Raw genomic sequence first — 24,665 nt, forward strand, 5'->3', positions numbered from 1 at the left:
CGAAACATTTTTTTTTGGTTAACCCAATAAGTAGTTTCCTCATTCAATTTAAACAAAAATTTTTATTAATAAAAAAATAAACCATTTTTATTGGAAATTTTTTTTCGAAGAGTGTTAGATTACGCAGAAACAATTATTCAAAATAACAATTTTGATACGAAGAAACAATTTTGGGTAAAACTTTTCCGTCCCTCTTTACCTAAACTGTACGATTTATCTTTTTAATCAATAACGAATTTCTAATTTCAAGTGTATATCTATCTCTAACCAGTTATGGAGTGCAGTTTCTGTAATTACTACATGAAAATTGTTTACAAATATTCATTTATGGATTTGGTTTTCATAAACTTCATTGGGAACACACATTTTAAACCAACGACTATAAGTTAAACCAGAAATTGATGCATAAATTTGGTTACGTAGATAATAGACGGAAAAAGACTAAAATAAAATAATACAGAATCTGTAAAATTTACAGTTTAAACAATATCAATAGTGGCTAAGTCTTGGTCTAAGAGTAGTAAAACAAGCTTCGTGGACTATACATTGACTAAGTCTTGGTCCAAGAGTAGTAAAACAAGCTTCGTGGACTATACATTGACTAAGTCTTGGTCCAAGAGTAGTAAAACAAGCTTTGTTGACTATACATTGGCTGAGTCTTGGTCCAAGACTGGCATACCAAGACTTGTTGACTATACATTGGCTCAGTCTTGGTCCAAGAGTAGTAAAACAAGCTTTGTTGACTATACATTGGCTAAGTCTTGGCCCAAGAGTAGTAAAACAAACTTTGTTGACTATACATTGGCTAGGTCTTGGTCCAAGACTGGCAAACCAAGACTTGTTGACTATACATTGGCTGAGTCTTGGTCCAAGAGTCGTAAAACAAGCTTTGTCGACTACATATTAGCTAAGTCTTGGTCCAAGGCTGGGAAACCAAGACTTGTTGAATATATATTGGATAAGTCTTGGCCCAAGACTGACAAACCAAGACTTGTCAGTGGTCCAGTCATGGCCCAGTATTATTAGGCCGAGTCTAGGCAACCTACTATTGCGCCAAAACAGGCTCTGTTATATAAAATTTTTTTTCCTACAAGGATATAGGAATAAAGAAACTGAATAATACTTTATGAAACAGTTTATCCATTAACATCTCACCTTGTATTTAAATTTGAAAGGTATCTTATAATGCTGTGTGAATATTTAAATTATTTTTAATATAACCAAGAGCTAAGTAACAGATTAAATATTTAAAAGAATTATTTTTTGTAAATGGATAAAACGAAACAAAATTTTTTTTTAATTTTACGTAGCACTTAGGTACTTTAACAACAATGAGCAATGAACGATATGGAGAAGTTGTTCTTTTTAAAATATGACTCTGGCAAAATTATTAATTATCCCAACGCGCCAATTTAAAATTGACTTGTGTTTGTTTCTTAATTAATAACAGGAAGATAAACGACTCTTCTGACTTTGACTCTTTTCTCTATAGACTTTGTCATGCCGGTCAAAAAAACAAAGTGTCTGTTCTCTGTCACCTTGAAGCGTGAAATTTGCAACCTGATGGATCAACTTCTACAGTTCTGAATAGTATATTATCTTTCCAATAAAATAAATAAAAGCAAATTTGTATTAATCGATTTTAAGATGACAGAGCAGTTGAAAATTTGCCGGACCCATAACTGGCTTTATCTTTTCTTAAACTTCTTCTCACCGAAATTTTTGGCTTGTCGCAAAAATATTCCGAAAAGAATGTACGGTAGCTTTGTACCCACTGTACCCAAAAGCTCTTGTGGAATTTTTAATTTTATTGTATTTTTTTTTTATTTGATGACGTAGCGTTTTTTTACCGATTCACTATCTATATTACTTTTTTGGGTAAAGAAAGACGTGTAAAGAAGTTTCCCTTCAAAAAACTATATACATCTTGTATTTTTAATGGATGGTTAGAAGGAACTTACAAACTTATTTCTATAAAAACTTATTTAAGTAATTTAAAAAATATATTTTTATTTGGTATATGGGTAAGTTGAAATGCTAGTTCTGTGGTGACACTCGTTAGGAGGTTAAGGCCTCTTGTACTAACCTATATGTTATAGGATATAGGACTAAATTTTTTTTTATCACTTCAGGTGAAGATTCTTACTGGACGTGAAGAAAAGTGAAAAGTTGGTTTTAAAAATCTTTCGTAGTATGCAAGATATGAATGTTTAAAATTCCTAATTAAACAAAGAGGAAGATACCCACTAGTGACGTCTTACGTGGGTATCGCCATAGATTTTACATAAAAAACTTTTGCTTAAAGGAGATGAACACTCTTTGAATGCAATCTTTGATTCCTTATAATTTCTTCGTTTTTAATCAATTTATATTTTTCTTTCAAATGTCATGGTATCAAGTTTAGTTTTACATTTGTATGGGTAATATGGCCAATTCAACATCAAGATTATCCCATATTTACCACGTTTTTAGCTGAAATTTACAGTTCCTATTATTTTGGGTAGTTTAGTAGTACATTTCGAGCCCATAGGGTTTTGTAAATATTATAAATTTTTCATGATTATTATTAAAATATTCTCGTTCCTTCTCAAAAACAAAAGGTAATTAAACAAAGAATATTGTTCATAAAAAACAAAAAAACTGATGTTATTAAAATTTTAAGTGTGGGTGTTTTTTGTTTTTTTTGTTTTTGTTTTTTAAAATAAAATGTTATTAGTATTGTTAAAAAACTTCTTAATAAAAAAGTTTTATCTCAATGTTCGAACTTTTTTTTTTATTTATAGACATTTTCATTAATCAATATTAAAATATTATTAACATGAATACTTTCTTGAAGGCATATACCATACATGAATACATTAAATTCGCTATATATTGATATAGCCAGATGTTAAATGGTGTGGGGTTACCAAGGGCTTGATTCAGAATATGGAACATTTTAATAAGTAAAGCAAACGTAATACAAACAAGTGAAAACAAACAATTGACTGAGTTAATTATTGAAATGCCATAAATAGACAGTGTTGATTTCTTTATCACATATTACATACATACATGTGACACATACATAACTGATATTCAAGTATAGTACATACTATAAAACTTCCGCATAATTGGTGCCCTCACGGGAAAACAGTGATGTTTACCAAAAAATGTTTCAAACAAAAGTTGTTTATTTTTTGATAAGGAACATTTTTTACATTTAAACTTTTGTTCTATCTCTTACGGTTTACAAGATGGGTCCTAGGGACCCAAGACCCAATTGACTTATGATGCTCATTTACGAACTCGACCTCACTTTTTACGTCCTGAGTATGCTGTAAAAATTTCAGCTCGGTATCTTTTTTCGTTTTTGAGTTATCGTGTCCACAAACGGACGGACGGACGGACAACCGGAAATGGACTAATTAAGTGATTCTATGAACACCTATAACAAAATTTTGTGCGTAGCATCAATATATTTTTAAGCGTTACAAACTTGGGACTAAACTTAGTATACCTTGCATATTACATATATGCATGGTATAATAATTATACGAAAAATAAAGCTATACAATCTATAAAATAATTTCCTTAAAAGTGTAAAAGAATGGAAGGGATAACTTTATTCAATATTGTGTATTATATTGAGTTGACCCCGTTACAAGATATTAAATGTATGGCGTTTACTACAATGCTGGTATTGCAATTTTACAGTATTGAATAGGGCTATCCACCAGAAGTATTGTGATATCGTTAGCCAGTATGACTTCATGCATATACTAGTGAAATTTACAAAATTTAAAAAGAACGCTACAACTGTTTCAGGTACAGAACCCTAAAATCGTACTTAAAATCTAGCTAAGAACACTTAAATTACCATTACCTTTCAAACAGAAGAACAGAAATCAAAATCGGTTCATTCGTTTAGGAGTAACGATGCCACAAATTAATTCTCTACCCTTGAAAACAAATTGTTGACTTCTTGCATATACAAGTGAAATTTACAAAATTAAAAAAGCCCCCGATAAGTATCTCGGGTATAGAACCCTAAACTCGTGCTTGAAACCTAACTTAAATTACCATTGAATTACCTTTTCAGGACAGAACAAAAAAAAAAAAAGTTGAAATCGGTTCATTCGTTTAGGAGCTACGATGCCACAGACAGCCAGTCAGGCAGACATACACACATAGCTCTCAAACTTATAATACCTGCTCATCTTTTTGATTCGAGGGTTAATAAACATATCTGGTGGAGAAAAGTTTGAGACTTTGTGTAACTAACCTCACTAGTAACATTTAACTTTAAAATACATTGTACCCATTATGTTACACGTTACATGATGGTACCATCTGTTTCAATGTGTATACCTATTTTATTTATATATTCAAAAATATAATATCCATATAAAAATTATTTGTTTTTAAACATAAAATAATGTTGTACCTACTATTTCTGTTTTAATATTAAATTTATATTTTTATTGTTTTTGTGGAACTTGTATAATATTTTTTCTTTTTTAATTTTTATCGTAAATACAGTTGATTTTATATGAGTCATTAAATTTTTAGTTTAACGAGTATTTATACTTTTAAGTTTTGAAGAAAGCTCGTAATATTTAAGTTATTCGTTGCATGCAGAACAGTATTTAGCGCCATGCATGGAAATATTATTCAGGTCTATCATTTTTCATTGTATAATCAATATGAGTTTTCTCAAGAAAACTTTGTTTACTCACATAATAATATAATATTATATGTTTAAATAATAATATTATTTATTTAAAAATATAGGCAGTATTATCACACAAATGTTGAAATTATTGTGTGAAAACTTAAATTAATAATATAATAAAAATTTGTACAACTTATAAATATTACCAGACACAGCGCTAAATTCGTTTTTGCACGCAACGAATATATAAACTATAAACAAGGGTAATGAGAATCCAGTCTTACCTAAGACACTCAGGCAAAATGGTACCAATCACTAACATTGTTGAGAGAAGTATTCCTCGCAATTTATATATAAATTTTTGTGAAAATGCGCGATATTGACTGACGTCGTTGGCACTACCATTTCTAATCCTAAATGATTTTTTTTTGTCGAAAGTCGATGTTGTCACTTTGCGTAGATTTCATTTCCATTGAGAGAGAAAGCTTACTTGACAATCTGCGTAACATCTAAAGGTGTGCTTGTGTGGTATTCTGGTCAAATATATCTTGCAGAATATTATGGGTGATATTTGAATTTCGTTTTTTCTAGAATTTATTTTTGATTTTCGGAAACGTGTCACAAGACCCCTAGTTGAAGCTGTGTGCAAATTTTCAACTCTCTATCTTTTATAGCTTTGGAGAAAATGGACAGTTTTGATTTCATTTGCTTTATCACGGATAAACAGTGGCGTTTACGAAAAATTTTTTTAAACAGAACTTGTTTATGTTTTTGTAAGGAATATTTTTTATATTTAAACTTTTGTTTTACCTCTTACGGCTTACAAGATGAGTCCTACGGAACCGAGATCCAATTGACCTGTCGCTCATGAACTTACTTTCTTCGTCCTGGGCACTTCATAAAAAGTGTTGCGTGATGACAATGTTTTACCACAGAATTTCAAATACTGCCTTTATTACTCTTTGGGCCTTATTTACCTCTGGAACCTTAGTATATTTCCTTTTCTACATCTGCGTAAAAGTAGGTTAAGTCGTTAGGCGATAAGAGTTGAAAAAATTTCATAAAGAATAAAATATCCGCTACTTGATAGATTAGGAATAAAGCTCAGAATTGATTTCTAAAAAAAATAATAATGTACTCTTTTCTGGAACACACGCTATACAAAAATTAAGTCAAAATCTGCTTATCCAAATAAAATTTTATTTTGTCTCATACTGTGAAACAAATTTACTATAATATAAAATCTATGAATAGTTTTGCGATACATGCATTAGATTGCGGTTTATCGAATAAATATCTATATGTGTATTAGTTTTTACACTATCTCTGTACATATCTCTAAGTTTAATCTCATTGCAAAACATAGAATTTCTAAACGATACCAATATACCTTTTCACATATAAATAAATAGGTATGATACCATCGATGGTGTGCTGTATGCAGTAGAAACGTGCGTCATATGTTTTTGACTAATTTATATTCAAAACAGTGGACGAACGTTATATTTCGTATTCATATAGTAATATACCATAGTTCACCGCAATGTAATACAATATGTTTATGTGATAAAGAGAGTTTGGAGAAAATTGAAAGTGATATATCTATTTTCATACAGGTACTATATCTATTTTCATACAGAACCTTATGAATTTGCTTGCCTTGGCGTTATGAACTTTCCTTCTGATGTCAGTTAGGGGAAGGTGATCTATCATTATAGACCACCTTCTCCTAACTGATATCATTATTCCCCTAAGAAAAAATGTAATTGGTAGTCAAACTATTCGAGATGTGTGTAACGTCGAACTATTTATGGCTTCTTCATTCAAGTGTTGTCCTATTAGCATGTCAATTTCTCTTGATTTGTTCAATTTTATAGACCTATTCAATACTTTTCCAAAAGGGATCCTTTTACTGACCTTTTATGAAGAGGTGGAAATAATAATCCCATTACATTTTTTACCAAACAATTCACATAAATTGTTCTTTTACATTGTATCAACGCTTAGTATGAAAACCAAAATCACTGGTAACATCATTTAAATCAACACATTCTTGACACGTCACATGATAGAGGATCTTTTTACCTATTATAATTTTATAAACAAAATAGGAATCATTTTAACGTATACAAAGGGGATCATTTTACCCGTAATATCATATTTTAATAATTTGAAGAAAAAAAATAATTAAAATTTATTATACGCTTATCAAAATGTGTAGTTATATAATATTATTTAAAGTCAACAGAAGCCAAGATTAAAACACCCAGTTGGCGAAAACTTCCATAAGCAGATAAATTAGTATTTTTGCCACAAAATACAAAGTAGCTTTTACATCACTATAAGTCTTTGTTGAACGATTATTTTGATCACGAGGAAGCTATCTATCGATAAACAAACTAGATGACTTTAATGGTTCACTTAAAATAACGAGGGATTATTTTACCCTGAGGGCTAATTATACATCACTTTACCTTAAATGTCAAAATTAATAATATCGGCAAGGAACGAACTAGGCGGGTGAGCTAATCCATTGGTAACCAGTGGCGTATTCTATTGATAACCAGGTGGACAAGTGCTTCGGTTCAGCAAATCGAATCACAAAATCGAATTTTTCATGGTAGATAGATAATATTGAAAATCTGACCGTAGTTGTCAGTTTGGATCAAATTTTTGTCGATAAGTGTAAAAAATAAAAGTATTTCACATTTGGACAATATTTACATTTTTCGGCAAACATCGTATACGAATGAAAAACTTTGATATCTAATTATTTTATATTGTGTTATAGACCATGCAGAACTTTTTATCAAGAGGACACACTGTATATGAATTAATTAATTAATTAATTGAACATATATGCAAATGAAAGACACAAAGTTTGGTAGATTGATAAAACAAAAAAAGCTCAGTAGTGTAATGGAATTTGGAATGGAATTAACTTGAAGAAAATTTTTTACACTTAAAATTTTCTCAATTCGAAAAATTGGATGTAATTTCACCTTCACTTTTTTACAAACTCTCAGAATACGTGATGCATCATTGAGTATTAGTTTAATATATTGTATTCGAATGAGCAATTGTGAGGAAGCAATGATTCTATGAACAAAATTACTATGTCCAATGTTTGAAATCTCATCCTGTGTATACACGAAGACAACTGCAGTTAAAATAATGATACTTATGTGACAATTTTATAATTTTGAATGACTTATGTCTACGAAGATTATTTACTCATGTGAATTCAACGTACGAAAGTAAAATTTTGTATTTGAAGACAGTTTTTCGAAAGTAACATGCTTTATTTTTAGAGGTAGATATTAGTCAAGAGTTTATTTGGTATATATGAACATATCAAATGTTTTTTAAAAAAAAAAGCCTTTTGTTTTCACTTGAGTATCTTATTTCGGCTTTTTATTTTCGTAGAAATATTCCCAATGCATTACGGCACGTATCTCTAATAAACGTGTAAAAGTTTTCACTGAAAATAAATGTTACAAAAATATCCAAATATTTTGTAAATATCTTATTTTTTATTTTTTACCTCCGACTAAAAAGAGGGTTATACCCCGTGAGGGTATAACGTGTCTGTGTAACTTTGTGTCTATGTAAGTATGTGTCTGTCTGTGGAATCGTTGCTCCTAGACGGATGTATCTATTTTGATTTTTTCTTTTTAAAGGTAAGTTTTCTTAGCTATGTTTCAAGTGCGGGTTTAGGGTTTCGTACCCGATCACAATTAGAATAGAGGTGATGACCTTTTAACGAATATGTAGATTTTCAAATTATCTTTCAAAGAAAATCGGTAAAACTGTTTATTCGACATGATTTCGTGTCGGGGATTTCCTTAAATTTTTAAATTATGTTTTATAAGCCCCAACTTTGGGTATAAAAGTAGTTTGATTCACCCATTCATATACAAATATTTGCCGAATTTTTTAAAGAAAATTCAAATATTGGTTTTTATTGATTTTGAAATTTTAGAGAAGTTTTGATGCCTGGACCAGTAAATAAAGCTCATGATTGTTTTCTAAGCTATTAATCTTTCTTATCAAAAATAGTTAATATTAATTACTAAGTATTATCTGGGAACATATTGTCTTCCATCTTTACTTTGTTCTTTTATCTTTTGTTTTATTTTGTATTTGGGTCCAACATACTTTGACGTAGCAAAGACAATATATTACAAACCATTTTTGCTTAGACCATTTTTGCTTGACAAAAAGACAAATTATTAATAATTTATTTTCTAGATTAAAGACTAAGTTAACGTTCAAATGACAGGCGTTGAACGCACACTTTACTAACGCAAATTAATTTTTCCTAAATGTAAATAATTTTTCCAAATATAATTAACTCTCTATAATACTACTAGAATGGTTTCATCATGTATATCGTAGTAAAATAATTAAAAACAAATTTTAATTAAAATTAAGTAAATTTAATATTTCATTTTTCCCACAGTGAGTAAACTGAAAAGAAAAATACATTATGATGTGTTTTTTTTTATAATTATATGTTGAAGAGTTTTCAGCCTATATTTTATTATATAGAAATCATAATTATGTTTGTTTTTTTTACCAGGTTTGTTTGCCAGTAATTATATTTTAATTACTATGAAAAGATGGTCAAAAGAGAATATACGAGTTTTATTTTATTCTTTGCGTGCAAAATCGAATTTAGCGTAACAGAACTAAAGTTTTTTCTTAATTCATTAATACTTCAATAAACGAGGAGGAGAAAGGCAAAGTCTTTAAATTTTGACCTTTTTTGAAATCTCTAAACCTTTTTTGTGCCTTTATTACTTCAGTCAGTCATCAGTTTTTGGGCTTAATAAAACATAAAGAAAGGTACGAGAAACATCTGTTAATTTCTCACTCCGTTAATTTTCGTGCAACTGACTTGAAACTTTTTTAATTTTCAAGGGTTTTTATAGTACTTAAAAAGTGTATCATATACTTTTTGCGAAAAACGTCAAATTTTTCAGTTATTTAACGTCATATACTCCGAATCACCAATAACTCGAAAAGTATTGACACTTCGAAATAAACTAATGTCACACTTTTTGCTTAGATTTTATTGCTTTATCGATTCTCGTTGCCATTTTCAACAAATATTTTTCCACTCCCTGGGTAAAAGCACAACTAGGCACTATATAACTATTGATCTAGAGCGTGAACAAAGCTTAATCCCAAATTTTTTTCAGATCAAGAGATATAAGAAGTTAGAGGTTTTAGCCTCGTTTACTGGAGTTTTAACGACGAAAAGTTTTCACACAATGATTTACTATTATTTATTTAAAATTATAGGCAATGTTATAACAACAATGATGAAATCATTGTGTGAAAGCTCAAATTAAATAATTTAATGAATAATAAACACCTAACTTATAATATTTGCTTATGCGGCATTAAATTCGATTATGCACGCAATGCAAACGCATATATGTTGGATATACATGTTTTAGTAAATATTTCAATGATTAATTGTATGGTGAAATAAATTTATTATTTTATATTTTATACATTGTTTGGATTTTAGAATTTTCGGAGATAGCAACATTAAGTTAATTCTAAACTATTGCCTAAAATAAAATAGTTTATTTTGTCAGAACAATCTTTAAAAAAAAAAATACTCGTCTACAAAGTTTAACTTAACTTTAACCTCAGGGTCGGGGTGCCGATTAATTTACGGTTAAATGACGATTAAGTATGAACCTATAAACAGTTTTTCTAGAAATTATGGAAAGAGTTAAACATTGTTTTATGCCGGATAATACTTTCTAAAATGTTTTTGAAACCAAAATACAAAGTTGATTGGTAACATTAAATACCACCGTTTCAGAACGAATGGCAACTTTTTCTCCGACGAATTAACTATTAAATAAAATTAGTTAGTTATAGGTCTATTTTCAAGCTTGTCATGAAAAGTTGTTTCACTAAGTTGACATACATCGAAAATTTTTTCGAACATTTTTGTATCTATATTGATAAATATCGGAATATATATGTATTTAGTAAAACTACTTTGAACAACAATCGTTGCGGTTTATTAATAAAGTTTAATATATAATGTAGTTTTACATAATAATGTATCTTAAACATGAATATAGTTCAAAGTACTTCAAATATCTAGTATAAGGGAGAGTGTAATGCCATGGAACCAGATAGTATCTTTTTATAGAAACATTCTAAATACATATCATATATTCTTGAAAAATCAAAGATACATGATATCATATGTCATTAAGAAATTAATTATTAACACTTATCGATAAGAATTACGTTTATATTTTATTAATATGGTAGTTGTAATGTACCATGAGTCACATCTAATATACATTGGATCATTTCCACTGATTGTATTTGAAAGCGTAACTTAAACATGCTATCTTTATAGTTCATTCTAGGAAACAGTATACTCATAGGATTGAAAGATTTATAAGTTTCTGTTGATTAATGACACAGTTTGTTTTTTGATCCAAAGTACATGACGATGTGTTTTTCAATCTGTACCGTCTTAACATTTAGCGCTATATTTAAAACTGAAAAAGTGCATAAAAAATTCATCAGTAAGCAGTGATTTGGATAAAGTAGTGATTTAAAACACAAGAAACAATAGTCAACTTTTAAAAATGAACAGAAGAGACAAATTTTTACGTTTTGCAATAAAAAAATTCTATTTTTATTTTTATTAAAAATTATTTTGTTTGCTGACCTTTCAGTGAGTAAATTTCGATTTAACATGTAGGTAGCTATCTCATCAATATGTTTCAAGGAAACTGAATGGTAATCCTAGTTACTACACTTTTTTCATCTACTTGGGTAGTACCTATTCACATGTGTTTAACGAATCTTCGTGCAGAAAACGACTTTAAATTTAATGGAAAATCTTTTCAAGTTTTGGCTTATAACATGTTTTTTGCTGGCAATGAAATGTATACAGAATAAGAAATAAGGAAAATGTTCAAATTAATGGACTAAATGGATGAAACGAGGAAAATTATGTAGCACACGTTAAGTATCTTGAACCGAGCAATGACTTTAATAAAAAAAGTTCAATAATTTGCACGCGTTTTTCAATATTGCATGCAATGTTGCAATACTCCATGCTTGAGACTTTTCATAACGTGTTCTATTTACAAAAAATACATTTTTTTTCTATAATTTCAAAAACTTTTTTGTTTATCTAGAACTGGGTTCGATTTTCCGGCTACAAATGTATTGAGAAATTTTCCTTATTTTAGGATTATTTACTATTTGATTAAATTGCTTGGCCACTTTGACCACTCTATATTTATATCGAAAAATGTTTACTCTCGTTTTTAAACCTTCTTTTTTCAAAAAAAAAAAAAAAGAAATCAAAAAACCATATTATATGTAAGTTTATGAAATGTCAAAACTAAATAGAAATCATTTCATTTTTATTTATAAATAAATAAAACAATTATAGTGCAAAATCGATTTTTATTATATGTCAAGATGTGATTGGTTACCTACTGACTCAACGGTTATAGAACTATATGACTGCGTTTTATGATTTCCTTGAATGATAAAAATTTTCTACTACAATGTAGTTCCTGTTTAAAATCATGATATATTCGATAATAGTCACGCAAACTAAAATTTGCATATAAAAAACTTTTTTTGTGATATCTGGTTCGTAATATTTTCTTAATACATTACCTAGTTCAGTTTTCAATTTTATTAAAAAAAGAAGGTTATTTAAAAAGCTATTTGGAAATTGTATTAAATCGATCTGATTGTTCGTTTTTAACCCCCGAACTAAAAAAAAGGGGTGTTATAAGTTTGACCGCTATGTGTGTGTGTCTGTCTGTGTGTCAGCATCGCAGCGCCTAAACGAATGAACCGATTTTGATTTTTTTGTTTCCTTTGAAAGGTAATTTAATGGAGAATGTTCTTAGCTATGTTTCAAGTGCAAATTTAGGATTCCGTACCAGAAAAAAATTAAAAAATTGGCGATGATCTTCAAAATTGGCTCAGTTTGGAACAGGCTTTAAGGAAAAGGGTAATTTAATGGAGGCTGTTCTTAGATATGTTTCAAGTGTGAGTTGAGGGTTCCGTACCAGAAATATTTGACGGGAGTTTTTCAAATTTTGTACATTTAACTTGTTGATTTCGAAGCTTCTAAACGGACGTATCGATGCTAATTTTTGTTTTTGTTTGAAAGTTAGCTATGCTTTATGAAAATCAGTTCAGCCGTTAGAATATCATCACCTCTTTTCTGGTTTTTTTCGGGTACGCAATCCTAAACTTGCACTTAAAACCTCGCTAAGAACACTCTCGATCAAATTACTTCAAAAAAAAAAAAATTTTTAAAAATCAAAATCGATTCATCCGGTTAAGAGTTACGATGCCACAAACATGTCAAACTTATAAATTCCTCTATGTTAGCCAAGAATTAAAAATATTCTGAAAATGCTAATCCGCCTTTTTAAACAGAGGCTGAACAGAAAAATTCAATCAATTATTTCTACGGAATTCTAAAACAAAAATTTTAAAATAGATAGGATTTCGTTTTGTTTCAAAATAATAAAAATTTATATTTTATGTTCCAAAGCTTACAAAAAGTTTGAGCAAAAAAAAAAAAAAAAAACACCATATATATGTTATTTTAAATCAATATATATGTTTTCATGGATTATATTTTCGATTCAAACACACATTTGGTGTGGTGTGAATTCCCATATATAGTAAAAAAATGTAAAGTTATTTTTTTATATTTTAAAATCCCTCGAGTTGTTTAAAACGAATGAATATCAGTTCCACACACAAAAAAAAAAAATTAATGCATTTAATTTTCATTTCCAAACCAGTTTTGTTTAAAATATTATATTACACCTATGTGTATGATTATATTTATTGTGTTCGGAAAAGTGAAGAAATTTCAATTTAAAATTTTATACATATAAATTTATAATTACCTATATATTATAAATGCGAAAGTTAGCATGTTTGTTTGTTTGTTTGTAACGCTTTCACGCTTAAACTAGCGAATGGTTTTTAATAAATATAATTTACATTTGAAAAATAATATTTGTGCAATTTGATTTATTATTTTCACAATTTTTAATTAATTAGTGTTTTTCAATAATTTTAATTTGACATTTTCTATAAGATTAACATTAAAGAACTTCAAATTAGTCATAACAGCCTCCTTTATCGCCAAAATTTTTCACTGGAAGCGCTGGCATCGATTTGATTGTTCCTAACATGACTACGCACACAACGAATAGCTCATACTTCAGAATAACACATAAGATATTATTTATAAAGATATATTAATAAAAAAATTTTTTTTAATAATTTAATTTGATATTACCATAAAATACAGATTTTTGTAAAAGTAGTCATTTGACATTACCATAAATTACAGATTTCTGTAAAAATGGTCAATATAAAATATTTCACGGCCATCTTTTCTGATATACATATAAATTTAAAAAAATAGAAAACCATTCATATATTTTACTTGTGTAAAACAATCCTTACCATTATTTCGAGTGTTATGAAAAGGGGATAGGCGAGAGCAATCTTTATTAATCTTTACTTTTAAACCCAGCGAAGCGCGTGGGTATCACTCTTGTTAATAGAATAAATATGTTACAAATATTCAGCTTTCATTTGTATAACAAAATATACGGAACAGATGAGTTAATGTTGACAAAAAACCAAAGATAAAAAGTTCGATTTATTGAAAAAGTTCTGTATCTAGACCCCTATAGCCAAACTGGATAAGGCGCTTGTCATGAAGTCCAGAGGTCCATATTCGAGCTCTGATGTCAGTTTTTTTTTCAATTCTCTTTAGTTAAGACTAATTGTTTGTCTTTATAGTTTACGCCATTGTATCAGAAATAAATATCAATTTTAACCGAAAGGCTTTGACGTTTCATTTGTATACAGAGCTAGTAAACAAAACATAAATAATAAATAACTGAGTTAATGTTGAAAAACAAACAAAACTAAAAAATTAAATCACTTGTTACACTCTATATCTAGACCCGTCGAACTGGAAAAGGTGCTTGGCATGAATCCAAGAGTCCCGGGTTCAAGTTCTGATGCGATTGTTTTTTTTTTTTCAATTCTATTAAATAAAGATTACTCGACCAGTTATTTGTCATTATAGTATATGTCATTGTATCATAAATAATCATCAATCATAACCGAAATGCTTTAACGTTTACAATTGTATACAAAATCTAGTGAACAAAACATAAATAATAAATAAATTAGTTAATGTTGACTAACATTAAAAACAAAAATTCATTGAGTTGAAAAAATTATGGATTTTTCTGATTTTTTCAATCTATCTACAGCTTTTAAAATTTTTTTTTTTTTTCAAATCCTTCAGAAATTTTGAGAATTTCTCTCATCACAAGAGTAAAGGTGCAAGCAATAATAAATAAAATATTTAGATAATTTCTCTGCTCTAATATTTGCATTCTACATCATCATTCAATAATCACGTAATCAAACCATTTTTAATTAGCTAGTTCATTCAAAAATAAAAAAATGTTTATAAAATTATGTAGAGGTTATGATTAACATAGTTAAAAAGTAACTGAACGCATGTGCAGGACGCGTGAGTAAATCTCTCATCACGCGACTTAAGATTATCGAACGATTGACGTGAGTGCTGGCGGGTAAACTCGATATAAAAAAAAATTTTGGTGTACAAACATAAAAAATACATCATTACATTATTTTCCAAAATCAGAAAATATACTTTCCATCTGCAAGTTAAGTTTGGTACACTACATCGTTAGTTTATCATTTTGAATGGTATGAGTAATTTATTGGTACGAATTATCTAAAGTTATTTCAATGTCGAGAAAACAAACTTTCTAGACATTGAGATAAACCATAAGATGAGTTTTAGTAGTATACTAAAAGTAATGACATAGAAAAATATGATATTTTGATTTCGAAAACAAATCAATCAAACCAAACTTGCCGAAAGAATTTTTATTTTCAATGCGTACTTATGTTCGAAGGGATTTTAGATATTTTTTGATAGATAAAAAATTATATTTTTTTTTTACTATACATCGTGCGAAAAATGTTACGAATGAATCAAAAACCGCAGTGATATATATCATATGTATATATAAATACTGGGTGGGTAGAGAAATAAACGATTTTGAAAACGCTTTAAAAAGAAATTCTAAAAATTTTTGCAAATTATCTTTTTACCACCTTAAAAAAAGGGTACTTAAAAAGTATTTAAAACAAGTGAAAATGTACACTTGATTGAGTTAATTGTTGAAATACTCTATGTAGATAGTATTGAATATCAGTGCTTGTATTATTTTTAATAAATAAGAATAAACAAGTGAAATTTACAAAATTTAAAAAACTGCTGACAAATTTTTTGGGTACCGAACCCTAAACTCGTACTTGAAATGTATCTAAGAACAATCTTCATTAAATTACCTTTATCCTTAGAGCCTGCTCCAAACTGAACCGATTTTGAAGATCATCGCCTATTTTCTAGTTGTTCTGGGTGTGGAAGCCTAAACTCGCACTTGAAACATAGCTGAGGACACTTTTCATTAAACTATTTTCCAAAGGAAATAAAAAAATCAAAATCGGTTTATCCGTTTAGGCGCTACGATTCCACAAATAGACAGACAGATATACACACACATAGTGGTCAAACTTATAACACTCCTTTTTGGGTTCTGGAGTTTCAATAAAGTATTTATCACCATTTCAATTCATATTCAATTTATGACCATTTTCAAAACACTCAATAAAGTATTTATCACATGTTCATAACTAGTTTTACCCACAAATTCATACAAATGTGTCTATATATAAGCATTTCTTTTTCCTTACATTACCGACTAAGATTTCAGATATTTTCATATAATTTACTCATAGAAGGCGAAACTAGAGCTCGAGATATATCTTAAATGCATTTTTATGTAGTTTAAGGTGGAAAAAAAATAATTTGGAAAAGTTGGTGGGATTTCTTTTAACATCGTTTTCAAAATCGAACACTTCTCTATACCCAACCTTGTACATGTTGGTAATAACTTTGGAATCTTAAGTCGACGTAGGTATTTTTTATCAGATAGAAGGGAAAAAAAGGTATTTTTCAATATTTTTATTATGCGAAAGTAGGTTTGTTATTGGTGATATGTTGCTGTATTGAGAATATATACGTTCACTCAGTACGATGAAATTCTTGAATTTTATCGACAGAGAAAGTTTTTTATTCTATTTGCTATATACATTTTAGAGTATTCAAACATCCTCTTGTGTGTATGGTTTGTATTGTGTTTTGTATGGTAGAAAGTAAATTAGACAAGGGGACCTTAGAGTTATATATATATATATTTTTTTAAATGGACGCGAGATGTTTAGACCGTGGACCACCATGGTTTTTTCTAAATGAAAAACATATACTCGAAACTTCGAGAGTAACTTCTTTTTGACGAGTCTACCAAACTTTTCTGTACAATTTTTTTTCGAAAAGGCTGCGTTTTCAAATGAGCATAATGACGTCATATTTGAGTTATCGTTTTGAAAAAACGCAGCAGAGAATTTGTCGGACAATATGACCACTTGATAACATTAATAATTGTGAAAAAAAATGTCCGTATTCAAAAAAAAAAGCTTTAGCAAGGCATGTTTGAGGTTGTATACAAGCTCACCGATGCAGTATTTTTGTCGGCCAAATATTTTATTGCATAATTTTAATGCTATAAAGTGATCATAGTGTTCGAAAAATTCCCTGCTATGTTTTTTCAGAACGATAACTCAAATATGACGTCATCATGCTCATTTGAAAACGCAGTCTTTTCGAAAAAAATCTTAGGGGAATGTTTGGTAGACTCATCAAAAGAAGCCACTCACGAAGTTTCAAGTATGTACCTATTTATCATTTAAAAAATAGGACTAGTTTCTTGATTTTTGTTTATTTTAGTCCGTTCATTTTTGAAATATTAGGTCAGCAGTTTAATAATTCACCGTTTATTTGAGGCCCACTACTACCAGGAAAATTCAGTGACTACAATTCCAGGTTCACAAATCCAACCTACAATATTGACCACAGAAATGGAGTAGGCAGTTGAGAATCTGCGAAATTACAAACCACCGGGCATTGACCAAATACAACACTCAGATATTAGTGAGGGTCAAAATGTGCTCGTCAATTATTTGTGTAAAGTCTACAATAGAACATGGCAAAAATACGGAAACAATGGAAAACCTTGTTGTACTAGTAATAAAAAACACAAATTTTTATTTATAAATATGTTAAATATTATCAAATAAAAAGGTTAAGATATAAGTGACGGTAAGATAGTGCCTGGTTTACACACGTATGGGAAATTCATTTTTTTTATATATAAAATATTTTTGAGGTAAATTTATTAAACCTATGTAAGGATTACATACAATCAAATAAATACCATTTCATCCGAAAAAAGGTCGTAAGACAAAAATTTAAATCTTTTAGCCAGAGTGAAGATGAAAGCTAAATAGGACAAAAATTCCCTTAAGATTTTTAATCTTGTGGAAAAAGGAAACCATTTATCTATCTAGGGGATCAGATGCCTCTGATCTGGTCTTCAACGAGTAGGGGGATCGCACTAATTTTTTTTTATCTATTCACATGAACAATTCTCAATTCACGAATAGAAAAGTGAAGTTGGTTTTTAAAAATCTTTACTAGTATGCAATATACGAACGTTTTAAATTTCTAGGTAAACAAAGAGGAAGATATCCACTAGCGACGTCTTACGTGGGTGTCGCCATGGAGATTTCATATACAACTTTGTTTTGCTAAAAGAAGATGGGAAATTTTTGAATGCAATCTGTGACTGCTTATAAATTCTTCGTTTTTTAATCAATTTTAATTTCACTTTCAAATCTTGTCATGGTATCAAGTCTAGTTTTACATTTCTATGGGTAATATGACCAATTCGATATCAGGATTATTCCCTATTCTTTGACCGATATTAATGTAATTTGTCATCAAACGCGTGTTAAACGAAGACTGTTTTTAATAATTCATTTCTAGTAATTTTAAAGAGAATTGACTAAAGAGTATTAAATACTTAGATGAATTATCAAAAATTTTCGCCATGCTTTCAGCTTGACCTCGAAACTTCTTGACGAACTATCCTCTGCAAGAACATTGAGTCTGAAATTTTCTTAAAGTCGAACCTTCAACGAATTTTTTTGGTCGATATTCTGTGGTTACTACCTACTTTTCAACAATTTGTTGTCTCCAAAGGCGTGTACACACAGATTCATATATATATGTATTATATTTAAAAACAATTTCAAAGACCGTATCATTTATATCACGACCCTGATAATACCTGATAATATATTATTAGCGTATAAGTGAATTCTACAGTGGATGGTTATATTAAATGAAAAGACATACATTCTCAATTCTACTGGGAAATCTTTTTTTTTTTTTTTTTTTGTAAACGAGTGTGCGATACGAGAATAGACAGACGAATGGAATATATATAGTTAGCTCTTGACATGGTACCGTACCACTCAACAGAAAGAATGGCTAACCAATAATGATATATGTAACAAGTGTTCGTAAAGAGTATCAAAAACGGGATTACTTGAATAAACGTTACAATTAAAAGCCTTGTCAGATTATGAGGATGCAATTTTATTATCACTTCAGGAGAAGGATTCTCATTGAACGGTGATAGAAAAATTAAATTCGTTTTTGAAAATCTATAGAAGTTTGCAAGATATGAACGTTTAAAACTCCTAATTAAACAAAGAGGGAGATGTAGAAATTGACGTCATTGTACGGTATCACCATAGAGATTACATGTAAACCTCTGTTTTGCCTGAAAGAGAAGTGTAACAATCTTTGAATTCTTATTGCTGTTTTTATTTATTTTTTAATATGCATTAAACTGCATAAATATAAAAAAACATAACAATTATGGAATTTAATCAAAAAGTCCAAGACCCATATCATCGTCAGATTCCTCGGGTTCTGGTTCCTTTTTCTTTTCTTCCTTGGCAGCAGCATCTGGAGCAGCGCCTGTGGCAGGGGCAGCAGCAGCACCGCCTGCAGCTGGTGCAGCTCCAACACCAGAGCCCAAGCTTGTGATTAAATCTTTAACATTGATTCCTTCTAATGCCTCGGCGAATAAACCTGGCCAGTATGGTTCTACATCAACATTGGCTGCTTTTAAGATTGTTTGGATTTTTTCACCGGTTACGGCAACATCGTCATCAACCAAAATTAACGCAGAATAAACACAAGCTAATTCGGCTTTTGAAGCCATTATTATTTTTATTTATTTGTTATCTTTTTAACTTAAATGCTTTTGGTGCAAGTCGCCTTTAGGCCTTAGCTCTGTTGAGAACAAGCACACGTCTTAACTCAAACAAGCGATGAGAACGAAGAAAACGAATTCTTATAACTTCTGCGTTTTTTAATCAATTTTAATTTAGCTTTCAAATTTTGTTCACGAAAAATGCACCTTCAGTGTCACAAAAAATGCACGAATTACATATAGTACTGTATGTAATTCATGCATTTTTTGAGTATATATAAATTTGAAAATCCCATAAAAACATAAATAAATTATGAATACTTTGTATATTCACCATAATATTCATGGCAGCAAGAATGAAAACTATTTTATACGAGACATAAGTTCTATTACAATAATCATATTTATATAATGGATATAGGTTTAGTATCGAGGAGAGTGTAGTACCAAGGAATTGAAATTTATGTGATTTTAAAAGTTACTTTTCAAAATATAGCAATGGAAGTTTCTGTTTATAACACTATTATTCTTACATACTTGGTATTCTTTGAAAAATTCTATATTACATATTTTGAGATAAAAATTGGTGATTCATGGTACAAAATTTGTGATCTACGGTACAAGATCATAATGTATCCCGGATCACCCCACGGATTCTTCCACAAAGCGCTACCTCCAACAAATCGTCATGTTTAGAGATCACAGGGAACAGCGCTCCTCGGAGTGTCTAATAACAGCTTCCACTTGTACTTTTTGTTGAATAGTTAGTTAGTTCTGGTGCAGATAGTAGACATAATGCGGTGTGGCGACTCGGGGAGAAAAAGTCTAAGCAAAGCTGGCCCAAGCTTCCAAATTTGGCCGCTAGTGGGGGGGGGGGTCTGTAGTTGCTTATGCTTTTAGGAGAAGGTCAATTTGAAATGGTAATTATATTACTATTATCTACTATCTGCTATCTTAAAAGGAACAATATAGAATGATTCAATGTACATTATATTCGGGATGCTCACGTTACCCTTTGTATAGAGATAAATATATGTACATCATCTTTATTGAAGATAGAATCCGTTATGCTTGTTGCTAGAAATTTTCTCAACTTAAAAAAAAAAAAATACCATTGAAATTTTTACCTATTTTTACGAATGAAATATGCATTATATTAAAATGAGATATTATCCAATAGGTGCTTTTACTTACACTGTGTCAAGTATAAGAACATTTTCTCTACTACTTTGGCTATACAACGTCACATTAAATTGAATATGGCGCTTTCTAGCAGACAGTAAGTCATTGAGTATCAAATGAAAGGGCTTAATATGCTCATTTCAAAAATAAATACATTGCTATACTTTCTAACGAAATTATATTCCCATAATAATTTAAATGAAAAAAATTTCAATAACTAACACTCCGATGGCTAAAAAATCACGCTTTAAGTATGAAATAAGAATATATTATTATCTGAAATTGTTATTATCAGTAAATCGTCATTACAGCCGGGGGACCATTCTCTGGAAAACTTTTAGAGATCCCTCGACTGTAATGATTATTTTACTTATCATAACAATTTCATTTTTTTATTATATTTTCTTATTTCATATACTTTTTAGGACGTGATTTTGTATCTGTCGAGGTTTTAGTTTTTGAACTTTATTTTATGCTATCTGATAGGATGCAGTCATTTCATAGGATGTACAAAGGCCTCCTCCAAAGCACCATAGACCGATTTCGATCAACATCAATTCTTCATTGAATTTCGTAAATCATTTGGCATTCAATGGTTTAAAGATTTAATTTTACTTTATTTATGGGAATGATATATGAAATTGTTAAATTTTTTGGCTTTTAACGAAGCCCTTGTAGCTTCTTTATTAGAGTATAATGATTATTGTATCCTTCTGAACAAAAGATGGGCACAAGTTAAAACGCTCTCAAACAACGGATGAAAATGTCACGATCTATCGATTGTTTTCAAGAGTACTTTAAATGTGTAAATAAACAAGTGTTAAAATTTATATAAATGAATAATTTCCAGCAAACCAACACTATTAAGCCTTTTATACGAATTTTACGCCCTTATGACTTGAATGAAATGATATTTTGTAACAAGTTTATAATATTTGCATTTACCAACAAAATATAAGAAATAATTTTTCATGTTAATCTTTTCTTCAAAATTGAATGAATTTCTCAAATTGAATGCTAGTCGTATCAAATATGACGCAAACTTAACTTTCAACATTGATTAACTATTTATGTTTTTTGCCTTACTTTAGGAAACAAATAGACTTATTTGTATCTTTTTTTTGGGGTGGAGCAATTATCAATAGGGCTTATGACCATTGAACACCCCATATAATTGAAAATTTTTTACACGAATCATTTTAAAGAAAATAAGTAACTAGTCAAATTCAATGAGACTATACATTATTAAGGTTCAATTGTACTATAAATAAAATATTCCAATGCTGTTACGGTTTGAATACTATCCTAGATCATCTACAAAACATAAAAAGTTTTTAGAAAATACCATTTTCCAAATTTAAGGTAGTATGTACACTCAATACAATCATAGACCACTAATACAACTGTTATATATTATTTTATAATTATGATATACTTATTTATTCGACTTCATACCATATTATTATTTTTTAATGTTTTTCAGTCAATTTACTGAAATAATATGCACACTGGTAATTTATTAATCCAAGGACATGGTAATCTACATGGTTACATATATTACAGACATTTTTATAGATAAACTTTACAATTTTTTCATTTTGACACGGCGACTTACATACTAAAAATTAAAAGTGGTAACTCTTTGTACGAAAGAAAATTTTTAAATATTATTAATTAAAAAACATGACACGCTATTTCTGTGTAACGTTTGTAAATTTTATTCGTTAACAATTGTAATTTCCTTTTAATTTATGAAGAACATTGCTGAAATACTTCTAAGACGTATAAATTCGCTTGGTCATAAGACAGGTCTTTATTTTAATTAATTTACCACTTAGATGCTTCTATTAAACAGTTCATTCAGTATATATGGCAGATCCGTCAAAATCGTAACTGCTGCAAAAAATAAATTTTTCGATATGTGGAATCATTAGAAATTTATTTTTGGTTTAAACTGATATAATTTTCACCTTTTTCTGAGCCAGAAATGCAAAAATAACTGACATTCTAGGTTTAGGCTCGCCATGATGAAACCCCGACCGAAGTTTAAGTAATAGTAATGAAGGTAAGTAATATTAATGAAGTAAGTAAAGTAATAATAGTGAAGTAATAGTAAGAAATAGTAATGATTTAAGTAATAGTAAGTCAAGGTCTCCATGAAATATGTTGGCCTTGGTGACATTACGGTCGGATGAAAACTGTATCATGAACTATATAAAGCTATGTATATACCTAGAACATGTTTAGTATTTATTTATTGGTCGGAACTTACAATTCAATACTGATTGCTTAGTATTCGTTAAAGGTATACATAAATTGTTACAGATTACAATTCCCATGTAACTATCCAAAATTAAATTCACAACACGTGAATTTGTTGGAATACTTCCTTTTATAAACTTGTACAATGCAATAATACTATAGAATTGTATACATATTGACGAGTATAGTATATTTTGTATATACAAACTGTTCCAAAAATAGTTCTGTAGCTACTACGTACACGGTAAGAAATTTTTTGTGGATATCACTATGTCAGTATCGGTGTGAACGTCAACGTAAGTAACAGTAACAGTTATGGTCAACGAAGTATGCACGTCTGTTATCACAATTCTTCTGGTGGAGAGGTCTTTCTAATACTGTAATATTACTTATGTTAACATAGATACTATAGTATCTGTCTGTATACCAAACCAGCATTGTAGTAAACGCCATACATTTCTAACCGGGTAGGTAAGTGTGGCTGTCCTGAAAAAAGGTCCTGAAAAAAGCTGTCCTGAAAAAAGAAAGGTCTCGCTCATCCTCGACCACTTCTCCACGGACCATTTATAGCCGTTAAAGAAGAGTAGGAGTGCTTTAACATCAATGGGCTTCAGATCGGATAGGTCGTCAAAGAAAGTTTGACTCAAATAAATCCATCTCCTAATGACAAGAGCTGGACAGTAACAGAGAAGATGAGGCATCCTTTTCTCTCTCACTGGCCGCTCCTTCCATAATCGTCATGCACTGGTAGGCCCAGTCGTTCAGCTTGCCTTCCGTCTTGCCATTGTAATGTAATAGCCGCAACAATTTTGCTTATAGAAGTCCTTGGAAGCTGTATAAGATTTTCGGAATGCCTACGATTGTCATCAAACCATATTTATCTTGTAGTGCCACAAGTATTGCAAGCATTTTCTCTCCATCTACTATTGTCAAAAAAAAATAAAATTAACAGCAGAAAAATGATGCATATAGAGAATGGAATTCTAAGACGAAAAAACTTTTGTTTTTTTTATCTAACGTACTGTTAACGACTTAGGTTGTAAGAAATAAGCATTATCTACTACCTTTGGCCTTTTCTTCAGAGCGAAATATTCTTTGACTTTTTCTTCAGAGCAAAAAACGCCATAGGATATTTTTCGTCTTGGAATTCTGTCCTCAATGTTTTTTTTTGTGGTTAACTATTTTTGAAATTCGCTGTATTACTTTAAATTCTATGTTTTAAATGTTTGGAATAAATAGGATTCATTCAAGGAGCGTATAGTTCATACAATTTAATTTAA

The 24,665-nt window shown here is 29.6% G+C and overlaps 1 protein-coding gene across 1 annotated transcript; it reads right to left on the minus strand.

Annotated features, from left to right (window-relative positions):
* Window positions 1-19,548: 19,548 nt before the first annotated feature.
* LOC123305251 (60S acidic ribosomal protein P1-like) lies at window positions 19,549-20,071 on the minus strand. The gene has a single exon (XM_044886915.1). The coding sequence runs from the start codon at window positions 19,948-19,950 to the stop codon at window positions 19,609-19,611; it is 342 nt and encodes a 113-aa protein (XP_044742850.1). The 5' UTR covers window positions 19,951-20,071; the 3' UTR covers window positions 19,549-19,608.
* Window positions 20,072-24,665: the final 4,594 nt, after the last annotated feature.

This window comes from Chrysoperla carnea, chromosome 1, assembly GCF_905475395.1.
Source record: "Chrysoperla carnea chromosome 1, inChrCarn1.1, whole genome shotgun sequence".
Taxonomy (NCBI): Eukaryota; Metazoa; Arthropoda; class Insecta; order Neuroptera; family Chrysopidae; genus Chrysoperla; species Chrysoperla carnea.